We start from the raw sequence: 26,796 nt of genomic DNA, 5'->3' as shown, positions 1-26,796 counted from the left end.
GCCTTCATTGCCTGGCAGAACAACGCACGGTCACAACTCAAGAAGGCAGCATTTCAACAGCTCAAGGCTGATTCCCAAAGACAAATCTGGAAGATAAAGAAATGACATGTGATGGGAAGAGAAATCCCGAGAGGCTCAACATGCTGATCATCATGACATGAAGCTTTTTTGAAGTCACCAAGGCCATCTATAGACCGAGGTCAAATGGACAAAATCCCCTTTGTTCACAGGATGGTGTTTCTCTCCTTAAGGATGATAATGCCAACTGTTAACTCTAGAAAGAACATTTTGAACAACTCCTCAACCATGAATCCACAGTAACAGCTGATACCCTCCAGTCTATCCCCCAGTGCCTGTGGTAGAATCCATGGGTGAGTCACCATCGATAGGAGAGCTACAACAAACAATCAAACAGATGAAAAACAACAAAGCCTGTGGCCCCAATGGTATTCCAGCTGAGGCCTTCAAAGCTGGTAGACTTTGCTCACATCAAGACTCCATGAACTCATCCTACAGATTTGGGAGGAAAATGGACTCTCCCCGGCTTCAGGAATGTGACAATTGTAACTACCTTCAGGAAGGGAGATAAATCACTCTGTGGAAACTATTGAGGTATTTTCCTCTTGTCCAGAGCAGGGAAAATCCTGACAGACATTCTCCTGAATCGCCTACTTCCTGTGGTGAGGAAATCCTCCCAGAGACACAGTGACATCCGTTCACAAGCAGGACATTCTATGCATATTGATATCTTCTTTTGGTGATCTGATTAAATTGACTTTCTTGAAACTACTGGAGTGATAGTAGGAGAGGTTCGAAACAGACACTGCTGAGACAGACAGTGCTTTGGAACGACAGCTCCCCTGTGTGAGCACTGGAGGATAAACAACACAGACAACTCTCAGTGCAACAGAAGCAGGTGACCCGGCTCCATGTCTGTGTGGAGACATCAGTTTGTGATGAGAGAGGAATAGGTGAAACAATCCTGTCACACGTCACACTGGAAGGGTTTGTCTCTCGTGTGGGTTCCCTGATGTTCCAGATCTGACAGCTGTATGAAGGTTTTATTACAGAACTCACACCGATAGGGTTTCTCCCTGTGTGGGTGCGTTGATGGATCAGGATACATGCTGACTACTGATACAGCTCACACCTGAATGGTTTATCACCAGTGTGGATCCGCTGGTGCTTCAGGAGATCGGAGGAGTCAGTGAAAGCCTTGTCACAAACATTGCACCTGAAGAGTTTCCCATGTGAACCCTCTGGTGTCCCCGGGGTGGGGTTTGAAGATCACACGTAAGCTTTATCACAAATCTCACACTTGAAGAGTTACTCCACTGTGTGATTCCTGTGATGGAGCAGGGAGGATGTTGACGCAAAGAACGATTTGTTGAACACCTCACAGTCGAATGGTTTCTCCTGTGTGAATGCTTTGGTGTCTCTGGAGGTTTGATGAATGTGAAAATCATACGTCATGCACCTCTCACATGAATGGTCTCACACGAATGGTTTCTCCCTAGTGTGAATGCGTTGGTGAATGCGGAAGGCCAAAGGCCAAAAGAATGATTTGTCACACACCTCACACGTAAATGGTTTCTCCCCCGTGTGAATACGTTGATGTACACGAAGGGTCGCTGATTCTGTGAATGATTTGTTACACACCTTACATTTGAAGGGTTTCTCCCCTGTGTGGACTGTCTGATGGACCAGAAGCTTCGAACACTTTGTAAAGGCTTTATCACACACCACACACTTGAACGGTTTCTCCCCAGTGTGAATGCGTTGGTGTTGCACAAGTGTCGATGATTGGGTGAAGGATTTTTTGCACACATCACATGTGAATGGTTTCTCCTTTGTGTGAATGCGTTGGTGTTGCACAAGCGTAGATGACCGTGTGAACGCTCGGTCACATACCTCACACTTGAAGGGTTTCACCCCTCTGTGAATCCTCTGGTGTCTCAGGAGATCAGAGGATTGGGTGAAAGCCATCTCACAAACCTCACACCTGAAGGGTTTTTCCCCTGTGTGATTCCTTTGGTGTTTCAGGAGGCTCCAAGATGCCGTGAAGGCTTTATTGCAAACCTCACACTTGAATGGTTTCTCTCCTGTATGAAGCCTCTGGTGCATCAGGAGGCTTGAAGACCTCACAAAAGCTTTATCACAAACCTCACACTTGAAGGGTTTCTCTCCTTTGTGGATTGCCTGATGTCGCAGGAGGCTTCTTACCTGTGTGAAGGATTTGTCACACACCTCACATTTGGCTGCTTTCTCCCCTGTGTGAATGCTTTGATGTGCACGGAGGTTCGTTAACCATGAGAATGATTTCTCGCACACCTTGCACGTGAATGGTTTCTCCCTGGTGTGAATGCGTTGGTGTGCGCAGAGGTTCGTAAGTCGCGAGAATGATTTGTCGCACACTTCGCACGTGAATGGTTTCTCCCCGGTGTGAATGCGTTGGTGCTCCCGCAAGGTCGATGAAAGTGAGAATGATTTGTCACACATGTCACATGTGAATGGTTTCTCTCCAGTGTGAATGCGTTGGTGTCTGCAGAGGTGCGATGAGTCCGAGAATGATTTGTTGCATTCTTTGCACGTGAATGGTTTCTCCCCAGTGTGAATGCGTTGGTGTTTGCGGAGGCTCGATGAGTCCGAGAATGATTTGTTACATACCACACATGTGAATGGTTTCTCCCCAGCATGCATGCGTTGGTGCATGAGGAGTTGGGATGACATGGAGAATGATTTGTTACACAGCTCGCAGGAGAATGGTTTCTCGCCTGTGTGAATGCATTGGTGTGCACGGAGGCTGGTCAACTGGGAGAATGATTTGTTGCACAACTTGCAAGGGAACGGTTTCTCGCCCGTGTGAATGCGTTGGTGTACACGGAGGGTCGATGCCAGCGAGAATGATTTGTCACATACCTCACATGTGAATGGTTTCTCCCCTGTGTGAATGCGTTGGTGCATGTGGAGGTTCCACGACTTTGAGAATGATTTGTTGCACACCTCGCAGCTGAAGAGCTTTTGACCTACATGAATGAGTTGGTGATTCAAGAACATCGATGACTGTGTGCAGGCTTGGTTGCAGACCTCACTCTTGAATGGTTTCTCATCCATGTAATTGTGCAGTTGTTCCTTGGGTGATGGTCAGGATCTATCTGCGGTGTCTATCCTCTCTGTATTCTCTGGTGTAGTACAGTGCAATCCCTCTGTAAAACAGGAAAAGGAAACATGATTTCCCCCAACTCCCTCTCCTCCTTTGCTGAAGGGGCTGACTCCTCAGTTAGAGACTGTTCCGCGGTGAGTGCCAGTCTGCTATCCCCCTGTGTGGGGGATCAGATGGAAGTCCCTTCCTTTTGCTGTCATCCTCTGTTTCCACCAGAGACACTGGATAGACAATTTGGCTACTTTCTTTCCTCCACCCACTTGCCCACCTTCCCGGGCGCCATCTGGCGAATTGTAAGATGGAAAATACAATCGGGCGGAATGTAAAACGGGCTAGCAATTTACTATGGGCTCAGTCGTGCTGGCAAAGACCAGTTTTACGCTTAGAGTATGTGTTTAATATAAAAAAACACTCAGGAGAAATGTCAGTTCAATGGGGATTTTGAAATTTCTCACTTTGTTTTCCAAAATTATTTGAAGAAAACACACTGGACAGGAAGTGCTAGAAGCTGAGGAAAATATTGCTTCAGTGTAGCTGATTGAAGGGTTCTGGTTTATCCTGGGAAATTAGATACACTGCACTCGCTCGGACTGCACATCCCAAATTCAGCTATCAGCCACAGCACTGGGCAAAACTATCAAATCCAAGCCCAGGCTTTTGGGAAAGGCCGAGGCCTTCAGGTAAAATCTTTAAAGATATTTCAATAAATGTGTCTCTGCACCTCCCAGATAATTACACCTCACCTTCTCATATTCAGTAATGAGCCATCAACAAAAGTCAGCCTGTAAATCAGAAGGGAAATGCTTCCAATAAACACACTCAATATCCAACACACAGCTCCAGGCAAACAGCTCAGCACAAAGCACCGAGTAAACAGCTCTCTCAGCTGGATGTTCTCACACAGCATAAGGGGCATTTCCACAGCTGATTCCCCACAGGATAGTCAGGCTGCCTGAAGATTAGTGTGGATATTATGTGATGTAATTATTATAAATTGTGTTCGTTCACTCACCATCTCCTGAGTTGATTTTGAGTCCCTACAGGAAGTGAAGCAGCTGTGGAACAGGAAGGGGAGGGAATGGGCAGAGTGGGTGGGGCTCTCTGATTGACGTCTCTCACAGCCAATCCAAATATTTCTGGAGTAACATGAGTTCCTGAAGTTTGGGAAACTGACCGGTGAAACGGAGGCGACTTTGAGCAGCAGATCAGGTGGGGATTTAAACTTGTCATTGTCCCATCTGAATAAAACCTCACTTATTGCAGCTGCTGTCTCAGTTCCCCAGGTAAATGTTTGACAGAGATTTCTAGTGTGAGAATAACATTCTTCATCCTCGGAGGCTTTCAAACTGACAACATCAGTGTGGGATGTGTAGACTCGGATGTGTTTGACAGCAGATTAGAAGAGGAAGACCCACAGCATCCAAGGCAGCGATAACGTGCAGTGGTGGGATCAGCACATGCACAGGAGAGAGAGGGACACAGGAGAGAGGGAGGGACATGGGAGACGTGGGAATGGGAGAGAGGGAAACAGGAGACGGGGCATGGGAGTGAGGAACAGAGAGAGGAAGAAGAGATTGTACCAGCCCTTGGGGAGTGTCGATGTGTCTCAAGGAGTGACTCTGACTTAGGGATTAAGAATATGACTTGGGGAGTGACACTCAGAGTCGAGTTGTGACTTTGCGAGTGTCTCTGTGCTCTGGGATTGACTCTGTGCTCGTGATGTAACACTGAATTACGGAGTTACTCTGTGCCTGGAGAGTGACTGTTACTTGGAGATTGGCTGATACATACAAACAGACGAATTAGGAGCAGGAGTCGGCCACTCGGCCCCTCAAGCCTGCTCCGCCATTCATTCAATAAGATCATGGCTGATCTGATTTTAACCTCAGTTTGACATCCCTGTCTCCCCCTCATAACCTTTCACCCACTTGCTTATCAAGACTCTATCTACCTTTGCCTTAAAGATACTCAAGGATTCTGCCTCAGCCACCTTTTGAGGAAGAGTCTCACAGCCCTCTGAGAGAAAAAGATTTTCCTCATATCTATCTTAAATGGGTGACCCCTTATTTTGAAACAGTAACCCCGAGTTCTCCCACAAGAGGAAATATCCTTTCCGCATCCACCCTGTCAAGTACCCTCAGGATTTTATGTGCTTCAATCAAGTTACACTTACTCTTCTAACTTCAGTGGATACAAGCCTCGCCTGTCCAGCCTTTTCTCATAAGACAACCCGCCCATTCCAGGTATTAGTCCAGTAAACATTCTCTGAACTGCTTCTATGCATTTACATCTTTCCTTAAATAAGGAGACCAATACTCTACACAGTACTTCAGATGTGATCTCACTCGTGCTCTATATAACTGAAGCATAACCTCCCTGCTTTTTTATTCAATTCCCCTCACAATAAATGATAACATTCTACTGGATTTGCTAATTACTTGCTGTTCCTACATACTAACATTTTGTGATTCATGCCATAGGACACCCAGTTCTCTCTGCAGCTCAGAGCTCTGCAATCTCTCACCGTTTAGATAATATACCTCTTTTTTATTCATCCTGCCAAAATGGACAACCTCACATTTTCCCACATTATACTCCATTTGCCAGATCTGTGCCCACTCACCTAACCTATGTATATCCTTTTATAGCCTCCTTATGTCCTCCACACAACTTACTTTCCTACCTATCTTTGTGTTATCAGCAAATTTAGCAACTATACCATCAGTCCCTTCATCCAAATCCTTTATATAAATTATAAAGAGTTGAGATCCCAGCACTGATCCCTGTGGCACACCATTTGTCACATCCTGACAACCAGAAAATGAGCCATTTATGCCCTCTTTCTGTTTCCTGTTAGCTAGCCAATCTTCTACCCATGCCAATATGTCACCCCCTACCCCAAGAGCTTTCATTTTCCACAATAACCTTTGATGTGGCACCTTAACAAATACCTTGTGAAAATCTAAGTACATACATCCACCAGTTCCCTTTTAACCACAGCACCTGTTACTTCTTCAAAGAACTCCAATAAATTGGTTAAACATGACTTCCCCTTTCACATAACCACATTGCCTCTGCTTGATTATGTTGAATTTATCTATTATAATGTCTTTAATAATAACTTCCAACGTTTTCCCTGTGACAGATGTTAAACTAACTGGCCTATAGTTTCCTGTGTTCTGTCTCCTTCCCTTTTTGAATAAAGGAGGTACATTAGCTATTTTCCAATCTAATAGAACCTTCTCTGTACCTGGGGAATTTTGGAAAATTAAAACCAATGCATCATCTATCTCACCAACCACTTGTTTTACGACCCAAGGATAAAACTCATCAGGACCCAGGGATTTGTAAACCCTCAGTTCCAACAATTTGCTAAGTACCACTTCCCTGGTGATTGTAATTTGCTTGAGTTCCTCCCTCCCTTCCATTTCTGATTTACAGCTCTCTCTGGGGATGTTATACTTGTATCTTCGATAGTGAAGACAAGTGCAAAATACCTATTCAATTCAACTGCCATCTCCTTATTTTCTATTATTAATTCCCCAGACTCACTTTCTATTAGGTCAATACTCACTTTGTTAACTCTTTCCTTTTTTAAATATCTATAGAAACTCTTACGATCTAGCTAGCTTTCTCTCATACTCTAATTTCCCCTTCCTTATTAACTTTTTGATGATTTTTTTGTTTCAGGATGACCAGTTAACAAGAAATCAAATAAAGGCCACTTCAACCATGGGACCCGGGAGTGGTGGAGGGCGAATGATAGCCTGAGCGGGGCCGGTAGTGAGAATGGGGTGGGGGGGGCAGGACACTGCTGGTGAGAGTGGGGCGGGTCAGTGAGAGTGGGGTGGGGTGGGGTGTGGGGGTGAGAGTGGGGCGGGGTGGTGAGAGTGGGCTGGGGCAGTGAGAGTAGGGTGGAGCAGTGAGAGTAGGGTGGGGCAGTGAGAGTAGGGTGGGGCAGTGAGAGTGGGGTGGGGTGTGGGGGTGAGAGTGGGCTGGGGCGGTGAATGTGGGGTGGGGGTGAGAGTGGGGCGGGGCGGTGAGTGTGGGATGGGGCGGTGAGTGTGGGATGGGGCGGTGAGAGTGGGGCAGGGCGGTGAGTGTGGGGGTCAGAGTGGGGCAGGGCGGTGAGTGTGGGATGGGGCGGTGAGTGTGGGGCGGGACGGTGAGTGTGGGGCGGGGGTGAGTGTGGGGCGGGACAGTGAGTGTGGGGCGGGACAGTGAGTGTGGGGCGGGGGTGAGTGTGGGGCGGGACGGTGAGTGTGGGGCGGGGGTGAGTGTGGGGCGGGGGTGAGTGTGGGGCGGGGGTGAGTGTGGGGCGGGGGTGAGTGTGGGGCGGGAGTGAGTGTGGGGAGGGGATGAGTGTGGGGCAGGGGTGAGTGTGGGGCGGGAGTGAGTGTGGGGCGGGGGTGAGTGTGGGGTGGGGGTGAGTGTGCGGCGGGGGTGAGTGTGCGGCGGGGGTGAGTGTGGGGCGGGGGTGAGTGTGGGGCGGGGGTGAGTGTGGGGCGGGAGTGAATGTGGGGTAGGGATGAGTGTGGGGTGGGGGTGAGTGTGGGGTGGGGGAGAGTGTGGGGTGGGGGTGAGTGTGGGGTGGGGGTGAGTGTGGGGCGGGGGTGAGTGTGGGGTGGAGGGGTTGAGTGTGGGGCGGGGGTGAGTGTGGGGCGTGGGTGAGTGTGGGGCGTGGGTGAGTGTGGGGCGTGGGTGAGTGTGGGGCGGGGGGGTGAGTGTGGGGCGGGAGGTGAGTGTGGGGCGGGAGGTGAGTGTGGGCCGGGGCGGTGAGTGTGGGGCGGGGGTGAGTGTGGGGCGGGGGTGAGTGTGGGGCGGGGGTGAGTGTGGGGCGGGGGGGTGAGTGTGGGGCGGGGGTGAGTGTGGGGCGGGGGTGAGTGTGGGGCGGGGGTGAGTGTGGGGCGGGGGGGTGAGTGTGGGCCGGGGCTGAGTGTGGGGCGGGGCTGAGTGTGGGGCGGGGCTGAGTGTGGGGCGGGGCTGAGTGTGGGGAGAGGGTGAGTGTGGGGCGGGGGTGAGTGTGGGGCGGGGGTGAGTGTGGGGCGGGGGTGAGTGTGGGGCGGGGCTGAGTGTGGGGAGGGGGGGTGAGTTTGGGGCGGGGGGTGTGTCGGGCGGGACGGTGAGAGTGGGGTTGGGGTGAGTGTGGGGCAGGGGTGAGTGTGGGGCGGGGGGGTGAGAGTGGTGTTGGGGTAAGTGTGGGGCGGGGGTGAGTGTGGGGCGGGGGGGAGAGTGTGGGGCGGGTGGGTGAGTGTGGGGCGGGACGGTGAGAGTGGGGTTGGGGTGAGTGTGGGGTGGGGGTGAGTGTGGGGCGGGGGGGTGAGAGTGGGGTTGGGGTGAGTGTGGGGCGGGGGGGTGTGTGTGGAGCGGTGGTGAGTGTGGGGCGGGACGGTGAGAGTGGGGCGGGGGTGTGTGTGGGGTGGGGGTGAGTGTGGGGCGGGACCATGAGTGTGGGGTGGGGGTGAGTGTGGGGCTGGACGGTGAGTGTGGGGTGGGGGTGAGTGTGGGGTGAGGGTGAGTGTGGGGCGGGACGGTGAGAGTGGGGCGGGACGGTGAGTTTGGGGCGGGACGGTGAGTTTGGGGCGGGGGTTGAGTGTGGGGCGGGGGTGAATGTGGGGCGGGGAGGTGAGTGTGGGGTGGGGGTGAGTGTGGGGCGGGATGGTGAGAGTAGGGCGGGGGTGAGAGTGGGGCAGGACGGTGAGAGTGGGGCGGGACGGTGAGAGTGGGGCAGGGGGGTGAGAGTGCGGTAGGGGTGAGTGTGGGACGGGGGTGAGTGTGAGGCGGGGGTGAGTGTGGGGTGGGACGGTGAGAGTGGGGTGGGACGGTGAGAGTGGGGCGGGACGGTGAGAGTGGGGCGGGGGGGAAAGTGTGGGGCGGGGGTGAGTGTGGGGCGGGGGTGAGTGTGGGGCGGGGGTGAGTGTGGGGCGGGGGTGAGTGTGGGGCGGGGGTGAGTGTGGGACGGGGGTGAGTGTGGGACGGGGGTGAGTGTGGGACGGGGGTGTGTGTGGGGCGTGGGTGTGTGTGGGGGGTGGGTGAGTGTGGGGCGAGGGTGAGGGTGGGGACGGGACGGTGAGAGTGGTGCAGGACGGTGATTGTGGTGCAGGACGGTGAGTGTGTGGTGGGGGTGAGTGTGGGGCGGGACGGTGAGTGTGGTGCAGGACGGTGAGTGTGGTGCAGGACGGTGAGTGTGGGGCGGGGGTGAGTGTGGGGCGGGACAGTGAGTGTGGGGCGGGACAGTGAGTGTGGGGCGGGGGTGAGTGTGGGGCGGGACAGTGAGTGTGGGGCGGGGGTGAGTGTGGGGCGGGGGTAAGTGTGGGGTGGGGGTGAGTGTGGGGCGGGATGGTGAGTGTGGGGCGGGACGGTGAGTGTGGGGCGGGACGGTGAGTGTGGGGTGGGGGTGAGTGTGGGGCGGGACGGTGAGTGTGGGGTGGGGGTGAGTGTGGGGTGGGGGTGAGTGTGGGGCGGGGGTGAGTGTGGGGTGAGGGTGAGAGTGGGGCGGGACGGTGAGAGTGGGGCGGGACGGTGAGTTTGGGGCGGGGGGTGAGTGTGGGGCGGGGGTGAGTGTGGGGCGGGTGTGAGTGTGGGGCGGGAAGGTGAGTGTGGGGCGGGGGTGAGTGTGGGGCGGGGGTGAGAGTGGGGCGGGACGGTGAGAGTGGGGCGGGACGGTGAGTGTGGGGCGGGGGGGTGAGAGTGGGGTAGGGGTGAGTGTGGGACTGGTGTGAGTGTGGGGTGGGACGGTGAGAGTGCGGTAGGGGTGAGTGTGGGACGGGGGTGAGTGTGAGGCGGGACGGTGAGAGTGGGGTGGGACGGTGAGAGTGGGGCGGGGGGGTGAGTGTGGGGCGGGGGTGAGTGTGGGACGGGGGTGAGTGTGGGACGGGGGTGAGTGTGGGACGGGGGTGAGTGTGGGACGGGTGTGTGTGTGGGGCGTGGGTGAGTGTGGGGCGAGGGTGAGAGTGTGGTGGGGGCGAGTGTGGGGCGGGGCGGTGAGTGTGGGGCGGGGGGGTTGAGTGTGGGGCGGGAGTGAGTGTGGGGAGGGGGTGAGTGTGGGGCGGGAGTGAGTGTGGGGCGGGGGTGAGTGTGGGGCGGGGGTGAGTGTGGGGTGGGGGTGAGTGTGGGGTGGGGATGAGTGTGCGGCGGGGGTGAGTGTGGGGCGGGGGTGAGTGTGGGGCGGGGGTGAGTGTGGGGCGGGGGTGAGTGTGGGGGTGAGTGTGGGGTGGGGGTGAGTGTGGGGCGGGGGTGAGTGTGGGGTGGAGGGGTTGAGTGTGGGGCGGGGGTGAGTGTGGGGCGTGGGTGAGTGTGGGGCGTGGGTGAGTGTGGGGCGGGGGGGTGAGTGTGGGGCGGGAGGTGAGTGTGGGGCGGGAGGTGAGTGTGGGGCCGGGGCGGTGAGTGTGGGCCGGGGCGGTGAGTGTGGGGCGGGGGTGAGTGTGGGGCGGGGGTGAGTGTGGGGCGGGGGTGAGTGTGGGGCGGGGGGGTGAGTGTGGGGCGGGAGGTGAGTGTGGGGCGGGAGGTGAGTGTGGGGACGGGTTGAGTGTGGGGCGGGGGTGAGTGTGGGGCGTGGGTGAATGTGGGGCGGGACGGTGAATGTGGGGTGGGACGGAGTGTGGGGCGGGGGTGAGCGTGGGCCGGGGGGGTGAGTGTGGGGCGGGGGTGAGTGTGGGGCGGGGATGAGTGTGGGGCGGGGGGGTGAGTGTGGGGCGGGAGGTGAGTGTGGGGCGGGAGGTGAGTGTGGGGACGGGTTGAGTGTGGGGCGGGGGTGAGTGTGGGGCGTGGGTGAATGTGGGGCGGGACGGTGAATGTGGGGTGGGACGGAGTGTGGGGCGGGGGTGAGCGTGGGGCGGGGGGGTGAGTGTGGGGCGGGCGTGAGTGTGGGGCGGCGTGAGTGTGGGGCGGGGGTGAGTGTGGGGCGGGGGTGAGTGTGGGGCGGGGGTGAGTGTGGGGCGGGGGTGAGTGTGGGGCGGGGGTGAGTGTGGGGCGGGGGTGAGTGTGGGGCGGGGGTGAGTGTGGGGCGGGGGTGAGTGTGGGGAGGGGGTGAGTGTGGGGAGGGGGTGAGTGTGGGGAGGGGGTGAGTGTGGGGAGGGGGTGAGTGTGGGGAGGGGGTGAGTGTGGGGAGGGGGTGAGTGTGGGGCGGGGGTGAGTGTGGGGCGGGGGTGAGTGTGGGCCGGGGGAGTGAGTGTGGGCCGGGGCTGAGTGTGGGCCGGGGCTGAGTGTGGGGCGGGGCTGAGTGTGGGGAGGGGGTGAGTGTGGGGCGGGCTGAGTGTGGGGCGGGGGTGAGTGTGGGGCGGGGGTGAGAGTGGGGCGGGACAGTGAGTGTGGGGCGGGGGTGAGTGTGGGGCGGGACAGTGAGTGTGGGGCGGGGGTGAGTGTGGGGCAGGGGTGAGTGTGGGGCGGGGGGTGAGAGTGGGGTTGGGGTGAGTGTGGGGCGGGGGGGAGAGTGTGGGGCGGGTGGGTGAGTGTGGGGCGGGACGGTGAGAGTGGGGTTGGGGTGAGTGTGGGGCGGGGGTGAGTGTGGGGTGGGGGTGAGTGTGGGGCGGGACGGTGAGTGTGGGGCGGGACGGTGAGTGTGGGGTGGGACGGTGAGTGTGGGGTGGGGGTGAGTGTGGGGTGGGGGTGAGTGTGGGGCGGGGGTGAGTGTGGGGTGAGGGTGAGAGTGGGGCGGGACGGTGAGAGTGGGGCGGGACGGTGAGTTTGGGGCGGGGGGTGAGTGTGGGGCGGGGGTGAGTGTGGGGTGGGGGTGAGTGTGGGGCGGGGGTGAGTGTGGGGCGGGAAGGTGAGTGTGGGGTGGGGGTGAGTGTGGGGCGGGGGTGAGAGTGGGGCGGGACGGTGAGAGTGGGGCGGGACGGTAAGAGTGGGGCGGGACGGTGAGTGTGGGGCGGGGGGGTGAGAGTGGGGTAGGGGTGAGTGTGGGACTGGTGTGAGTGTGGGGTGGGACGGTGAGAGTGCGGTAGGGGTGAGTGTGGGACGGGGGTGAGTGTGGGACGGGGGTGAGTGTGAGGCGGGACGGTGAGAGTGGGGTGGGACGGTGAGAGTGGGGCGGGGGGGTGAGTGTGGGGCGGGGGTGAGTGTGGGACGGGGGTGAGTGTGGGACGGGGGTGAGTGTGGGACGGGGGTGAGTGTGGGACGGGTGTGTGTGTGGGGCGTGGGTGAGTGTGGGGCGAGGGTGAGAGTGTGGTGGGGGCGAGTGTGGGGCGGGGCGGTGAGTGTGCGGCGGGGGGGTTGAGTGTGGGGCGGGAGTGAGTGTGGGGAGGGGGTGAGTGTGGGGCGGGAGTGAGTGTGGGGCGGGGGTGAGTGTGGGGCGGGGGTGAGTGTGGGGTGGGGGTGAGTGTGGGGTGGGGATGAGTGTGCGGCGGGGGTGAGTGTGGGGCGGGGGTGAGTGTGGGGCGGGGGTGAGTGTGGGGCGGGGGTGAGTGTGGGGGTGAGTGTGGGGTGGGGGTGAGTGTGGGGCGGGGGTGAGTGTGGGGTGGAGGGGTTGAGTGTGGGGCGGGGGTGAGTGTGGGGCGTGGGTGAGTGTGGGGCGTGGGTGAGTGTGGGGCGGGGGGGTGAGTGTGGGGCGGGGGTGAGTGTGGGGCGGGGGTGAGTGTGGGGTTGGGGTGAGTGTGGGGCAGGGGTGAGTGTGGGGCGGGGGGGTGAGAGTGGGGTTGGGGTGAGTGTGGGGCGGGGGTGAGTGTGGGGCGGGGGGGAGAGTGTGGGGCGGGGGGGAGAGTGTGGGGCGGGTGGGTGAGTGTGGGGCGGGACGGTGAGAGTGGGGTTGGGGTGAGTGTGGGGCGGGGGGGTGAGAGTGGGGTTGGGGTGAGTGTGGGGCGGGGGTTAGTGTGGGGCGGGTGGGTGTGTGTGGGGCGGTGGTGAGTGTGGGGCGGGACGGTGAGAGTGGGGCGGGGATGAGTGTGGGGTGGGGGTGAGTGTGGGGCGGGACGGTGAGTGTGGGGCGGGACCATGAGTGTGGGGTGGGGGTGAGTGTGGGGTGGGGGTGAGTGTGGGGCTGGACGGTGAGTGTGGGGTGGGGGAGTGTGGGGTGAGGGTGAGTGTGGGGCGGGACGGTGAGAGTGGGGCGGGACGGTGAGTTTGGGGCGGGGGGTGAGTGTGGGGCGGGGGTGAATGTGGGGCGGGGAGGTGAGTGTGGGGTGGGGGTGAGTGTGGGGCGGGATGGTGAGAGTAGGGCGGGGGTGAGAGTGGGGCGGGACGGTGAGAGTGGGGCGGGACGGTGAGAGTGGGGCGGGACGGTGAGTGTGGGGCGGGGGGGTGAGAGTGGGGTAGGGGTGAGTGTGGGACGGGTGTGAGTGTGGGGTGGGACGGTGAGAGTGCGGTAGGGGTGAGTGTGGGACGGGGGTGAGTGTGAGGCGGGGGTGAGTGTGGGGTGGGACGGTGAGAGTGGGGTGGGACGGTGAGAGTGGGGCGGGGGGCTGAGTGTGGGGCGGTGGTGAGTGTGGGGCAGGGGTGAGTGTGGGGCGGGGGTGAGTGTGGGGCGTGGGTGAGTGTGGGGCGAGAGTGAGAGTGTGGTGGGGGCAAGTGTGGGGTGGGGGGGTGAGTGTGGGGCGTGGGTGAGGGTGGGGACGGGACGGTGAGAGTGGTGCAGGACGGTGAGTGTGGTGCAGGACGGTGAGTGTGTGGTGGGGGTGAGAGTGGGACGGGACGGTGAGTGTGGGGCGGGACGGTGAGTGTGGGGCGGGACGGTAAGTGTGGTGCAGGACGGTGAGTGTGGGGCGGGGGTGAGTGTGGGGCGGGGGTGAGTGTGGGGCGGGGGTGAGTGTGGGGCGGGGGTGAGAGTGGGGCGGGACGGTGACTGTGGGGCGGGGGTGAGTGTGGGGCGGGGGTGAGTGTGGGGAGGGGGTGAGTGTGGGGCGGGAGGTGAGTGTGGGGCTGGGGGGTGAGAGTGGGGTTGGGGTGAGTGTGGGGCGGGGGTGAGTGTGGGCCGGGGTTGAGTGTGGGGCGGGGGGGTGAGTTTGGGGTGGGGGGTGTGTGGGGCGGGACAGTGAGAGTGGGGTGGGGGTGAGTGTGGGGCAGGGGTGAGTGTGGGGCGGGGGGGTGAGAGTGGGGTTGGGGTGAGTGTGGGGCGGGGGGGAGAGTGTGGGGCGGGGGGGAGAGTGTGGGGCGGGTGGGTGAGTGTGGGGCGGGACGGTGAGAGTGGGGTTGGGGTGAGTGTGGGGCAGAGGTGAGTGTGGGGCGGGGGGGTGAGAGTGGGGTTGGGGTGAGTGTGGGGCGGGGGTGAGTGTGGGGCGGGGGGGTGAGTGTGGGGCGGTGGTGAGTGTGGGGCGGGATGGTGAGAGTGGGGCGGGGGTGAGTGTGGGGTGGGACGGTGAGAGTGGGGCGTGACGGTGAGAGTGGGGCGGGACGGTGAGAGTGGGGCGGGACGGTGAGAGTGGGGTAGGGGTGAGTGTGGGACGGGTGTGAGTGTGGGGTCGGACGGTGAGTGTGCGGTAGGGGTGAGTGTGGGACGGGGGTGAGTGTGAGGCGGGGGTGAGTGTGGGGTGGGACGGTGAGAGTGGGGTGGGGGGGTGAGAGTGGGGCGGGGGGGTGAGAGTGCGGTAGGGGTGAGTGTGGGACGGGGGTGAGTGTGAGGCGGGGGTGAGTGTGGGGTGGGACGGTGAGAGTGGGGTGGGACGGTGAGAGTGGGGCGGGGGGGTGAGTGTGGGGCGGGGGTGAGTGTGGGGCCGGGGTGAGTGTGGGGCGGGGGTGAGTGTGGGGCGAGGGTGAGAGTGTGGTGGGGGCAAGTGTGGGGTGGGGGGGTGAGTGTGGGGCGTGGGTGAGGGTGGGGACGGGACGGTGAGAGTGGTGCAGGACGGTGAGTGTGGTGCAGGACGGTGAGTGTGTGGTGGGGGTGAGAGTGGGACGGGACGGTGAGTGTGGGACGGGACGGTGAGTGTGGGGCGGGACGGTGAGCGTGGGGCGGGACGGTGAGTGTGGTGCAGGACGGTGAGTGTGGGGCGGGGGTGAGTGTGGGGCGGGGGTGAGTGTGGGGCGGGGGTGAGAGTGGGGCGGGACGGTGACTGTGGGGCGGGGGTGAGTGTGGGGCGGGGGTGAGTGTGGGGAGGGGGTGAGTGTGGGGCGGGAGGTGAGTGTGGGGCTGGGGGGTGAGAGTGGGGTTGGGGTGAGTGTGGGGCGGGGGTGAGTGTGGGCCGGGGTTGAGTGTGGGGCGGGGGGGTGAGTTTGGGGTGGGGGGTGTGTGGGGCGGGACAGTGAGAGTGGGGTTGGGGTGCGTGTGGGGCAGGGGTGAGTGTGGGGCGGGGGGGTGAGAGTGGGGTTGGGGTGAGTGTGGGGCGGGGGGGAGAGTGTGGGGCGGGTGGGTGAGTGTGGGGCGGGACGGTGAGAGTGGGGTTGGGGTGAGTGTGGGGCGGGGGTGAGTGTGGGGCGGGGGGGTGAGAGTGGGGTTGGGGTGAGTGTGGGGCGGGGGTGAGTGTGGGGCGGGGGGGTGAGTGTGGGGCGGTGGTGAGTGTGGGGCGGGATGGTGAGAGTGGGGCGGGGGTGAGTGTGGGGTGGGACGGTGAGAGTGGGGTAGGGGTGAGTGTGGGGTTGGGGTGAGTGTGGGGCGGGGGGGTGAGAGTGGGGTTGGGGTGAGTGTGGGGCGGGGGTGAATGTGGGGCGGGGAGGTGAGTGTGGGGCGGTGGTGAGTGTGGGGCGGGATGGTGAGAGTGGGGCGGGGGTGAGTGTGGGGTGGGACGGTGAGAGTGGGGCGTGACGGTGAGAGTGGGGCGTGACGGTGAGAGTTGGGCGGGACGGTGAGAGTGGGGTAGGGGTGAGTGTGGGACGGGTGTGAGTGTGGGGTCGGACGGTGAGTGTGCGGTAGGGGTGAGTGTGGGACGGGGGTGAGTGTGAGGCGGGGGTGAGTGTGGGGTGGGACGGTGAGAGTGGGGTGGGGGGGTGAGAGTGGGGCGGGGGGGTGAGAGTGGGGCGGGGGTGAGTGTGGGACGGGGGTGAGTGTGGGACGGGGGTGAGTGTGGGATGGGGGTGAGTGTGGGACGGGTGTGTGTGTGGGGCGTGGGTGAGTGTGGGGCGAGGGTGAGAGTGTGGTGGGGGCAAGTGTGGGGTGGGGGGGTGAGTGTGGGGCGTGGGTGAGGGTGGGGACGGGACGGTGAGAGTGGTGCAGGACGGTGAGTGTGGTGCAGGACGGTGAGTGTGTGGTGGGGGTGAGAGTGGGACGGGACGGTGAGTGTGGGGCGGGACGGTGAGTGTGGGGCGGGACGGTGAGTGTGGTGCAGGACGGTGAGTGTGGGGCGGGGGTGAGTGTGGGGCGGAGGTGACTGTGGGGCGGGGGTGACTGTGGGGCGGGACGGTGAGTGTGGGGCGGGACGGTGAGTGTGGGGCGGGACGGTGAGTGTGGGGCGGGACGGTGAGAGTGGTGCAGGACGGTGAGTGTGGGGCGGGTTGGTGAGAGCGTGCAGGGAACAGTGTTGGTGTGAGTGTGGTGCTGCTGGTTAGAGCGGAGTTGTGGTCGCGGGGTTGCGCTGATGCTGGTGACAATGGGGATTTTCTCTGACAACAGGAAGAGTCGCCCAACATCCAACCTAGTTTCAGATGAAAGGCCACCTCGAGATGAAGTATTAACCTGCTGAGTATTTCCAGCACTTCTTGGTTTTCGTTCTAGTTTTTAAAGAAGAGAAACAGACCATTCGGCCCATCTGCTTTCTCCCAGGGCTCATGCTCCGCAGGAGCTTTCCCCCTACCTATTTTACCTCAGCCGATCAGCAGATCTTTCTATTCCTTTCTCCCCCGTGTACTTACCTAGCTTCCCATTTGTATTTGGATTTTCAGAAAGCTTTTGATAAAGTCCCACAGAAGAGGTTAGTGCATATAGGATTGTTGGTAATATATCGGCATGCATTGAGAATTGGTTAGCAGACAGCAAACAGAGTATAGGTATAAATGGGTCTTTTTCGGAGTGGCCGGCAGTGACTAGTGGGGTGCCGCAGGGATCAGTGCTTGGGCCCCAGCTATTCACTATATATATCAATGATTTGGATGAGGGAACCAAATGTAATATTTCCAAGTTTGCTGATGACACAAAACTTGGTGGGAATGTGAGTGGTGAGGAGGATGTAAAGAGGCTTCAAGGTGAATTAGACAAGTTGAGTGAGTGGGTAAAAACATGGCAGATGCAGAATAATGTGGATAAGTGTGAAGTTATCCACTTTGTTAGGAAAAACAGAATGGCAGAGTATTACTTAAATGGTGATAGATTGGGAAATTTTTATGTACAAAGGGACCTGGGTGTCCTTGTACACCAGTCACTGAAAGCGAGCATGCAGGTGCAGCAAACAGCTAAGAAAGCAAATGGTATGTTGGCCTTCATTCCGAGAGGATTTGAGTACAGGAGCAAGGATGTCTTACTGCAGCTGTACAGGGCCCTGGTGAGACTACAGCTGGAGTATTATGTGCAGTTTTGGTCTCCTTACCTGAGAAAGGATATATTTGCCATAGAAGGAGTGCAGCGAGACTGATTCCTGGGATGGCAGGATTGTCATGTGTGGAGAAATTGGATAGACTAGACCTATTCACTGGAGTTTAGAAGAATAAGAGGGGATCTTATTGAAATGTATGAAATTCTGACAGGGCTGGACAGACTGGATGCAGCGATGATGATTCCTCTGGCTGGGGGAGGTCTAGAACGAGGGGTCACAGTCTCAGGATACGGAGTGGACCATTTAGGACTGAGATGAGGAGAAACTTCTTCACTCAGAGGGTGGTGAACCTGTGGAATTCTCTACCACAGAAGGCTGTGGAGGCCAAGTCACTGAATATATTTAAGAAGGAAATAGATTTCTCGACTCTAAAGTCGTCAAGGGGTATGGGGAGAGAGTGGGAGTATGGCGCTGAGATAGAGGATCAACCATGATCATATTGAATGGCGGAGCAGGCTCAAAGGGCCGAATGACCTGCTCCTGCTTCTATTTTCTATGTTTCCCATCAAATACATTGAAACTATTTGCCTCAACCATTCCCTGTGGTAGCAAGTTCCAAATTCTGATCATTCTCTTGGTGAAGAAGTTTCTCCTGAATTCCTCAGTGGATTTATTATTGATCATCTTATATTTCTGGCCCCTAGTTTTGGACTCCCCCACAGAAGTGGGAACATCTTCTCCCCATTTACCCCCAAATTCTTAATTTTATAATTCATAATTTTAAAGATTTCCATTATGTCACTCCTCAGCCTTCTCTTTTCTAGGAAAAAGAGTGCTAGCCTGTTCAGTCTTTCCTGATAGTTACAATTTCTCAATTCTGAAAATCATCCTTATTAATGTTTTTGCACCTTCTCCAGTTCCTTTATGTCCTTTTTCAATATGGAGATCAGAACTGTGCACAGCTCTCCAAGTGTGGTCTAACCAAGGTTCTGTACTAGTTCAACATAACTTCTCTGCTTTTCAATTCTATTCTTTGAAAAATGGACCCCAGACCTACTTTTAACAATTGATGAATCTGTCGTTCTGCCCTTTCACAACTCGTAGATATGACCCTTGGTCCTCCCTAACCTATCCAATTGAAATAATTTGTCCACATGAAGTCGCAAACACAAACTGTTGTTATTTTCAAACCTCCATTAAATCACCCCATAGTCTACACTTCCCTAAAGTGCACACACTCAGCTCCTCGAATATGATGACAAAATACTGTGAATGCTGGAAATCTAATATAGATTCAGAAAATGCTGGAAATACTCAGGTCAGGCAACATCTGTGGAGAGAGAAGCAACCTCTCTGCAGCCTTTGACATGCCAACCACACTATCCTCCTCCTCTAACTCTTCTCTGTTGTCCAGTGAGTGGGACTGTTATCGCTTGGCCCACTTTTGCCTCTTCAGTTGTAACCAGAGAATCTCCTGCAATGGTTAATCTTCCCACCCCCATCGCTCTGGAGTCCGACCAAGGGTCTATCCTCAGTCCCCACCTATTTCTCATCCACATGCTGCCCCTGTGTAAAACCATCTGATGACCTGATGTCAGATTCACAGAGGGTCTCTTACAATCTGTCCCATTTTACCTCGAGTCAGAAAGAAATGCCCCTCACCACCAGACAAAACAGAAATCTAGTAGTAAAGGAATGGCAAGCAGACAGCTTCAAGAGGGAGAGAAATGATTTGAGGACCAGGCCATGGAGCGGAGCACCTTAGATCTACAATCTTAACTGGGGCAGGGGCTAAATGGAGGACAGGCCCTTCAGCAGCAGTAAGGGAGATGGTGTCAAAACTGGGAGAGTCAAACTTTTACTCCACAGTCTGGAGAAAACAGTCTCTCACCAATCACAGAAAACCAATGTCGAATGTAGTCCCATGTTATTCATTTAACCAAGTTGATGGGTGTCTGAGATGGGGGTGGCAGGGGGCGGGGGGGATGGCGGGTGAAAGAGGGGAATGGGGGGTGAATGAGGGGGATGAGGGTTGAAGAAAATGGGGGATGGGAGGTGAAGGAAGTGGGGGATGGGGGTGAATGAGGGGGAATGGGGAGGTGAAGGAGCGGGGATGCGGAATGAAGGAGGGAGGGTGGGGGTTTGAAAGGGTATGGGTGGTGAAGGGGGGGTGGGTGGTGAAGGAGGTGGGGTGGGGGTGAAGAAGGGGGGATGGGGGGTAGAAGGGGTTAAACGGCTGCGATCCTGGTCACCGCCGCCCGGGGCTGGGATTTACAGGTGCGCACCTCCAATTCCAGCCCCGCCCACGTGACAGCCGCCCGGACTCGCGCTTCCTCAGATTCCAACTCCTGAACACGTGGCAGAACTACAACTCCCATCAGGGACCCTGGTCTGGTCTTCCTGTGGCCGCATGGGTAATGTAGTTACGACTGGGTAAGAGGTGTGCCCCTCTCTCCTGTCCCCCTTTCCGATGCAGATGCTGATCCCTCCAATGCACGTCATCGCTGCCTTGGATGCTGTGGGTCTCCCTCTTCTGATCTGCTGTCAAACACATCCGAGGCTACACATCCCACACTGATGTTGTCAGTTTGAAAGCCTCCGAGGATGAAGAATCCTATTCCCACACTAGAAATCTCTGTCAAACATTTACCGGGGGAACTGAGACAGCAGCTGCAATAAGTGAGGTTTTATTCAGATGGGACAATGACAAGTTTAAATCCCCACCTGATCTGCTGCTCAAAGTCGCCTCCGTTTCACCGGTCAGTTTCCCAAGCTTCAGGAAACTCATGTTACTGCTGAAATATTTGGATTGGCTGTGAGAGACGTCAATCAGAGAGCCCCACCCACTCTGCCCATTCCCTCCCCTTCCTGTTCCACAGCTGCTTCACTTCCTGTAGGGACTCAAAACCAACTCAGGAGATGGTGAGTGAACGAACACAATTTATAATAATTACATCACATAATATCCACACTAATCTTCAGGCAGCCTGACTATCCTGTGGGGAATCAGCTGTGGAAATGCCCCTTATGCTGTGTGAGAACATCCAGCTGAGAGAGCTGTTTACTCGGTGCTTTGTGCTCAACTGTTTGCCTGGAGCTGTGTGTTGGATATTGAGTGTGTTTATTGGAAGCATTTCCCTTCTGATTTACAGGCTGACTTTTGTTGATGGCTCATTACTGAATGTGAGAAGGTGAGGTGTAATTATCTGGGAGGTGCAGAGACACATTTATTGAAATATCTTTAAAGATTTTACCTGAAGGCCTCGGCCTTTCCCAAAAGCCTGGGCTTGGATTTGATAGTTTTGCCCAGTGCTGTGACTGATAGCTGAATTTGGGATGTGCAGTCTGAGCGAGTGCAGTGTATCTAATTTCCCAGGATAAACCAGAACCCTTCAATCAGCTACACTGAAGCAATATTTTCCTTAACTTCTAGCACTTCCTGCTCAGTGTGTTTTCTTCAAATAATTTTGGAAAACAAGGGGAGAAATTTCAACCTTTCCAATGAATTAACATTTCTCCTTAATTTTTATATTAAACACATACTCTAAGGGTAAAACCGGTCTGCACCAGCACGACTCGAGCTCATAGTGAATTGATAGCCCATTTTACACTCCGCCCGACTGTCTTTTCCATTGTCCTCACGGTGCCTGGGAAGATGGGGGTCTGGGCAGAGGAAAGAAAGTACCACCTTGTCTGCTCCTGGTCACTATCCAGTGTCCCTGCTGGAAATAGAGGGTGTGTGACAGTCAAGTGAGGAAAAAGAAAGGACTTGTATCTGATTCACCCACACAGGGGAATAGCAGCCTGGCACTCACTGTGGAATAGTCTCTAACTGAGGAATCAGCCCCTTCAGCAAAGAGGAGAGGGAGTTGGAGGAAATCATGTTTCCTTTTCCTGTTTTACAGAAGGATTGCACCGTACTACATCAGAGAATACAGAGAGGATAGACACTACAGATAGATCCTGACCATCATCCAAGGAACAACTGCACAACTGTGGGAAAACATCCAGTCCCTTCACAGCATTGCTCAACACAGAGAAGGTTTGGCAGTGAAACCATCATCTGGGAATTGGTTAGGTCAGAAGGTTCAGCTGTGGGCGATTGTTCAGGGTGAGTCTGGGAAGAAGCGTGAGTGGCTCCAAGTGTGGCGAGAGCTTCAATCATTCATCGAGCCTCATGAGCCACTGACTCACCTACAGGTGAGAGGCTGTTCAAGTGTGAGGTGTATGAGGAGGGCTGAGGTGTGTGAGGAGGGCTCCACAGGCTCATAAGATCTGCTGATAAACAAGGTAGAACTGTTCTGACCACTGTGAAGACAAGGGGAGCTATATGGCAGAGAAAACCTTCAATTGTGAGGTTTGAGATAAAGCTTCTTTGGCATCTTCGAGCCTCCTGAGACACCAGAAGAACCACACCGGGGACAAACCCTTCTGGTGTGACATTTGTGAGATGGCTTTTACACAGTCATCTGATCTCTTGAGGCGCCATAGTGTTTACGCAGGAGAGAAACCGTTTACATGTGAAGTGTATGACAAATCATTCTCAAGGTCATCGATCCTCCACGTACATCAATACATTCAGACCAGGGAGAAACTGTTCATGTGTGAGGTGTGCAACAAATCATTCTTTGATGCATCAACCCTCCATAGACATCAAAGCATTCACACCGGAGAGAAGCCATTCAAGTGCGAGGTGTGCAAGAAATCATTCTCACAGTCATGGACCCTCCGTGTACACCAACGCATTCACACAGGGGAGAAACCATTCACGTGCGAGGTGTGCAACAAGTCATTCTCGCAGTCATCGACCCTCCGTGTTCACCAACATGTTCACACAGGGGAGAAACCATTCCCATGCAGATTATGCAACAAGTCATTCCCGAGTTCATCGCAATTCCTCAGGCACCAGAACGTTCACACTGGGGAGAGACCATTCACATGTGATGTGTGCAACAAATCATTCTTGAACTTGTCATCCCTCCATCAGCACCAACGCATTCACACAGGGGAGAAACCGTTCACATGCCAGGTGTGCGACAAGTCATTCTCGCAGTCATCACACCTCCACATACACCAACGCATTCACACAGGGGAGAAACCGTTCACGTGTGAGGTGTGTAACAAGTCATTCTCACGGTTAGCGCACCTCCGCATTCACCAATACAGTCACACAGGGGAGAAACCATTCACATGTGAGGTGTGCAACAAGTCATTCTCACAGTTAGCGAGCCTCCGCATTCACCAACGCATTCACACAGGGGCGAAACCATTCACATGTGAGCTGTGCAACAAGTCATTCTCACAGTCATCAAGCCTCCGCATTCACCAACGCATTCACACAGGGGAGAAACCGTTCACATGTGAGTTGTGCGACAAATCATTCTCACGGTTAGCGAGCCTCCGCCAACACCAACACAGTCACACAGGGGAGAAACCGTTCACATGCGAGGTGTGCAACAAGTCATTCTCTCGGTTAGCACACCTCTGCCAACACCAACGCAGTCACACAGGGGAGAAACCTTTCACATGTGAGATGTGCAACAAGTCATTCTCACAGTTAGCGAGCCTCCGCATACACCAACGCATTCACACAGGGGAGAAACCATTCACATGCAAGGTGTGTGACAAGTCATTCTCACAGTCATCAAGCCTCCGTATGCACCAACGCAGTCACACAGGGGAGAAACCTTTCACATGCGAGGTGTGCGACAAGTCATTCTCACAGTTAGCGAGCCTCCGCAAACACCAACACAGTCACACAGGGAGAAACTATTCATATGCGAGGTGTGCGACAAGTCATTCTTGCAGTTAATGACTCTCCGTGGACACCAATGCATTCACACTGGGGAAAAGCCATTCATATGTGAGGTGTGCAACAAATCATTCTCCAAGTCATCGACTCTCCGTACACATCAGCGCATTTACATAGGGGAGAAACCATTCACATGCAGGTTATGCAGCAAGTCATTCCTGAATTCATTGCAATTCCTCATGCACCAACACAAACATTGAAAGGAATACCCGAGAGACCGATTTCTCCAAGGGCTAGGTCATTGGAATGGGATCAAATTCAGTTGCAAATGAAAATATTGGAACTAGAGGCAGCAGAAAAAGAAAGACCAGAGAAAGAACGAAGAGGAAAGAAAAAGGACATTCCAAAGGGGACAGGCAGAAAGGCAGGAGAGAGAAAGAAAACAGGAAATGGAATTAGAAATGGCGAGGTTGGAAAAGGGGTAAAAGAGAAAAAGAGAGAGATAGAGAATTCCAGCTTAAAATGCTGGCAGTTAAAAAAGAAACACCAGATGGTGAGGAATGACTTATTTCCAGAGCAGAACTCAGTGGAGAGATGTTTAAATTTGTGCAAGCTCTTCCAAAGTTTGAAGAAAAAGATGTTGAAGGATTTTTTTTTTAATTTGAGAAAATAGTTAAACAGATGAAATGGCCACAGGAAAACTGGACATTGCTGTTACAATCTAGGTTGGTGGGTAGAGCACATGAGGTTTATGCTTCACTGTCAGAAGAAATGTTGGTGAACTATGATATGGTAAAAAAGGCTATTTTGAGCGTATGGTTCCTGAAGCATACAGGCAGAAATTTAGGAATATGAGAAAACAGCCTGGGCAAACTTATATTGAGCTTGAGAAAGTAAAACAAAGTAATTTTGACCGGTGGATACGGGAATTAAAGGTAGAGATGACAGATGCAGTTCTAAGTGAAGTAAATCTTTTGGAATAATTTAAAGAATCAATTTATTCGATAGTGAGAACTCATGTGGAGGAACAGAAGATTGAAACGGCAAGACAAACTGGAGAGATAGCTGATCTTTATGAGTTAGTTCATAGATCTAAACTTTTTTTCATCACTGTTTTAAATCAGAGACGGATAGAAAGTGGGAAGGTGGGTAGTCAGGGAAGAGAAGGAGAGGTGGAAATTCCCAGGAAGTTTTTTTCTCAGAATAAAAAGGAAAGTGCTGAGGGTAGAAAATTGAGGTGTTTTCATTGTAATAAATTTGGACACACGAAGTCAGTGTGTTGGAAGTTACAGAGAAAATCTGTTGGGATTATTGGGGTGCAGAAAGTACTGGAAGTAAAAGTACTGTGGGTTTTGAGGTTCAGGCACAGGGAAAAATAGTTGTTTGTGTACAGGTAAAGCAGGAAGAATCAGTGATAGGTAAAGAAGTGGGAATGTGTTCACAATTTACCCAAGGGAGTTCTGAGGAGCAGGTTGCAGAAATATTTAATGATTTTGTATGTGAAGGGGAAGTCTTTCCATGTGTACAGAGTGGAATAGGTAAAGATGTTAAAATTTTAAGAGACACGGGCTAGTTAATCCTTAATGTTGTGGGATAGGGAAATTTGTTGCTCAGAGGGAGTATTGCAAGGATAGATGGGGTATATGGAGATGCTAAACCTATTCCATTTGTGAAAGGTAAAGTTAAAGAGTAAGTAGAAAACAGGTGAGGTGATTGTTGGAGTAGTGGAAAAATTGCCCATTGTAGGGGTTCAGTTAATTGTCGGTAATGACATAACTGGGTCACAGTTGCCAGTGATGCTGATGGTAGTTGAGCAGCCTGTAGAGGTGTTTTCTCCAGAAGAGTTGTAGAGAGAACATCCTGGATTGTTTCCAGATTGTGTGATAACAAGATCACAGACTCACAGGTTGAAACAGGAAGTTAGAAGGCAGGGAGGAGGTGTGGAAGTCCAATTAACTGACACCATTTTTGCTAAGATTGTTCAGGAAGAAAGATTGGAGGATAATGTAGCTGAGGTGTTTCGCTCAAGGCAGCTGGTAGAGTTACAGAAGAACAGTTATATCAGACAGCTTACTCAGAAACAGAGGCGGAATGTATTCCAGAATAAAATTACCTTAAGAGTAATGTTTTAATGAGAAAATGCCGGCCTTATCAAGTTTTAGCAAAGTTTTCAACTGGAGGGAAGTGCATCAAATTGTTATACCCATTTGGATATAAAAATGAGATCCTGAGAATAGCTCATGAAATTCCAATGGGAGGACATTTAGAAATTAGAAAGACACAGGCGAAAACACAAAAACATTTTTATTGGTCTGGATTGCATAGAAATGTGGTTAAATTATGTAGAACATGTCACACATGTCAGGTGATGGGGAAGCCACAAGCAGTGATTAGGTTGGCACCTTTAATTCCAATTCCAGCATTTGAAGAACCTTTTACTAGGGTCATGATTGATTGTGTCGGACCCCTCCCTAATACTATAAGTGGAAATCAGTACTTGCTGACCATAATGGATATGTCTACAAGGTTTCCTGAAGCAATACCTTTGAGAAATATTACAACAAAGAGAATTGTGGAGGTGTTGACTAAATTTTTTACGAGATATGGTTTACCAAAAGAAATACAATCAAATCAAGGTTCAAATTTCAGGTCACAGCTGTTTAAGGAAGTAATGAACAGTTTGGGGATAAAACAGTTTAAGTCAACAACTTACCATCCTGAGTCACAAGGGGCTCTGGAAAGATGGCATCAAACTTTAAAAACTATGATGAGGGCATATAGCCAGGATGATCCACAGGATTAGGATAGGAGAATTCCTTCTTGTTATTTACTATTAGCGATGCTCCTAATGCATCGACTGGTTTTAGTCCTTTTGAGCTAGCCCATGGTCATGAGGTAAGAGGACCACTGAAATTGATTCATCTGAAATTGGGTCAAAATTCAGAAACGACACTCCTGGGCTATGTATTAAAGATTGGACAGAGTATGTGAATTAACTAGGGAACATTTAAAGATATCACAGCAAGTAATGAAAGTGAAGGCAGATAGGAAAGCTACAGCTCGTGGTTTTGTTGTTGGGGAAAAAGTGCCAGTTCTGTTACTAGTACTGGGTGACTCGATAAAGGCAAGGTTTAGTGAGCCTCACAGGATTGAAAAGAAGCTGAGTGAAGCAAATTATTTAACAAATACTCGAGATAGAAGAACGAAACATAAGGTGTGTCATGTAAATATGCTTAAAAAGTACTTTGACAGGAAAGAGGACCAAATGAAGGTATTAGTGGTGATAGATAAAGAGAAAGGTAGAAATGAAGGATTCTGAAATTTATCTTCCGCTAATCAAATTGGATAATAAGGTTGAAGTGGGAGCTCAATCACCCTCCTCACTTTCAATGATCAGATGAGACTCAAGTTCCTTTGTTCACTGGTTTATTCGAGCTTATGCGAGGCGGGGAGGGGGTGGCGGGGTCGTGTTATTCACAATAAGAGGTTGTGGTGGAGGAATTAATCCAGGTTGGTCTTTTGGTTCAAGCTGGATTATTTTCAAGACAACT

General features: G+C 54.4%; 3 protein-coding genes across 3 annotated transcripts in view; 2 read left to right on the top strand and 1 right to left on the bottom strand.

Moving 5' to 3' along the window:
* LOC144695274 (uncharacterized) overlaps positions 1-26,796 on the top strand; it is a 291,857-nt gene that overhangs the window by 157,867 nt on the left and 107,194 nt on the right. The gene's annotated exons all lie outside the window — the stretch shown is intronic.
* Positions 1-26,796, bottom strand: part of LOC144695199 (uncharacterized) — a 425,892-nt gene that overhangs the window by 316,859 nt on the left and 82,237 nt on the right. The window contains exon 2 of the mRNA XM_078566086.1: positions 497-3,206. Coding sequence (XP_078422212.1) covers positions 1,495-3,114 — 1,620 coding nt within the window. The 5' untranslated portion in view covers positions 3,115-3,206 and the 3' untranslated portion in view covers positions 497-1,494. The remainder of the gene's footprint in view (positions 1-496; positions 3,207-26,796) is intronic.
* LOC144695466 (uncharacterized) overlaps positions 1-26,796 on the top strand; it is a 409,626-nt gene that overhangs the window by 351,319 nt on the left and 31,511 nt on the right. The window contains 2 exon segments of the mRNA XM_078566349.1: positions 21,694-23,255; positions 23,258-23,504. Coding sequence (XP_078422475.1) covers positions 21,824-23,255; positions 23,258-23,504 — 1,679 coding nt within the window. The 5' untranslated portion in view covers positions 21,694-21,823.

This window comes from Cetorhinus maximus, chromosome 21 (genome assembly GCF_964194155.1).
Source record: "Cetorhinus maximus chromosome 21, sCetMax3.hap1.1, whole genome shotgun sequence".
Classification (NCBI taxonomy): Eukaryota; Metazoa; Chordata; class Chondrichthyes; order Lamniformes; family Cetorhinidae; genus Cetorhinus; species Cetorhinus maximus.
The sequence above is the reverse complement of the archived record's forward strand: the minus strand, read 5'-3'. Positions and strand labels throughout refer to the sequence as shown.